A 1,752-nucleotide genomic window follows, 5' to 3' on the forward strand; every position below is an offset into this window, starting at 1 on the left:
TTCCCCCCGAAAGGAGTAGGAAGGGATTCCCAAGTCCCCAATTGGGAGGCCGCCAGATAAAGCACCTGTATTAGCGCCTAGGGCGAAGGAAGGGCGTCCGGGCTGGGGGCCGCGAACATTCCAGGCCATGCAGGGTGCGGGGAATTCGGGGTCCGCGCCTGCTGGTCGAGGTCGAGGTTCGCGTGCTTGGTCACGTCCGAGCCGGGGGTGTAGCCCGCGATGTCGCTCGCGTTCTCGCCGATGTTTAATCGCGTTCTCGCCAATGCTACTGAGCTCGCCGGAAGCGCAGCGACGTCTGGCAGCGCGGTTGAGGATGCGACAAGTGCGGCGCCGCCGGTGACGGTGGCCAAACCGCCAGCGACGGTGGCCAAGCAGAGAAGGACGCCGAGCAGGCTGGACCAGCCGAAGCTCGGCTTTGAGTCGCGGGCCTTTGAGTCGCGGCGCCACATCACCGTGCCGATGGCGGCCAGGGCGGCGACCGCGGCGGCGACCTGCGGCGGACCCGCCGCGAGCCACGAGAAGGCGCTCGCGAAGAAGCCGGCAGGCGCCGCCGCGCCGGTGAGGCACGCAGTGGCGTCGGCGAGGCAGGTGGGCCGCGCCGCGCCGCAAGCCCCCTTTCCGCTCGCCGCGGTCGGCCAGGAGGCGCCGCAGGCGATGGCGAGGAGGATGAGCACGAGGGCGGGCATGAGAAGCGGCGAGCAGCTCACGAGCGAGGACGCCGCCGAGGCGACGGCGGGCGAGAAGGCCGAGGAGCTGCCGGCCGTTTCGGCCGTGTCGATCTCGGCCTGCAGAAAGGCAAGCGCGTGCGACAGTCCGTCACGCGATGAGCGAGAAGCGAGTGGCTTGGCAGGGCACGCAGGGCAGGCCGTGCGACAGGCAGGCCAGAGGGGTGTGACGGGTTGGCGATACGCGATGCGGCGGCGCGGCAGAGAACAACGCTGATCGCCTGGTCCACGCTGATCGCCTGGTCCGCGCGCTCCATGCCAGGGGCGGCCCAGCAGCCGGGTGGCTCCCCGGACTCGAGCACGAGGGTACCCACAAGGCGGTACCAGGGAGCGCTGCCGGTCGTGTCCATGTCGGGTGCCTCGCTCTCTCCCTGAGAAGGGAGAGGGGGGGTTCCGTCAGGCGCGCAGGAGGAGAATGATAGAAGCGAATGCCGCTCAGAGCAGTCAGGGCAGCGCTCAGAGCAGTCAGGGCAGGGTAGAGCGGCGCATGAGGTGTTCTAGAGGGGCGAAGGGTGGGCGAATACGCAGTGCGGCGACGTGGCGAGTGCACTGCGGGTCGCCGAGTGCCTGGTCACTCCGCTCGAGCTCGGCCTGCTCGACCTCGAGCAGCGAGGAGTCGGCGCGGTCAACGGAGGCGCAGGCGCCCCGCCAGTCTGGAGCCTCACTTGAGAATGAGAAGAGGTCCACCACATCGGGCGGTGCCTCGATCTTGTATTCCTGGTTTGTGGCTCGAGAAGTGTTTGCCGGTCTGTCGATCGCCCGCCGCTCACCGCCGGCGTGGGGAAGAGAGAGGTGGACGAAAGCTGTCGGACTGGAGATGCTCGACCGGCGTGCGGCAGAAGCGGAGACTAGGATGACGAGCGTGACGCTCATTCGCAAAAGCTGAGCGGCTTTGGCTCTTGCTCTTGCTATGGAGGCGTCCTGGAAGGGCAACAAGGTAAAGCCAGCGCAAACAAGGTGGTAAAGCCAGCGCAAGGGGAAAACCAGGCGTGACATCCATGAACACGCAGGGCCTGAAAATAATTTT

General features: G+C 67.2%; 1 protein-coding gene across 1 annotated transcript; it reads right to left on the reverse strand.

Annotated features, from left to right (window-relative positions):
• Nucleotides 1-77: 77 nt before the first annotated feature.
• On the reverse strand, nucleotides 78-1,598 carry EMIHUDRAFT_256081 (hypothetical protein; the record flags this gene model as incomplete). Its single annotated transcript, XM_005769287.1, has 4 exons — nucleotides 78-785; nucleotides 935-1,096; nucleotides 1,263-1,442; nucleotides 1,575-1,598. 4 exons carry the CDS (start codon nucleotides 1,596-1,598, stop codon nucleotides 78-80), a joined length of 1,074 nt encoding a protein of 357 aa, XP_005769344.1.
• Between the last annotated feature and the right edge of the window lie 154 nt (nucleotides 1,599-1,752).

Source organism: Emiliania huxleyi (genome assembly GCF_000372725.1).
Source record: "Emiliania huxleyi CCMP1516 unplaced genomic scaffold EMIHUscaffold_4292, whole genome shotgun sequence".
NCBI lineage: Eukaryota > Haptophyta > Isochrysidales > Noelaerhabdaceae > Emiliania > Emiliania huxleyi.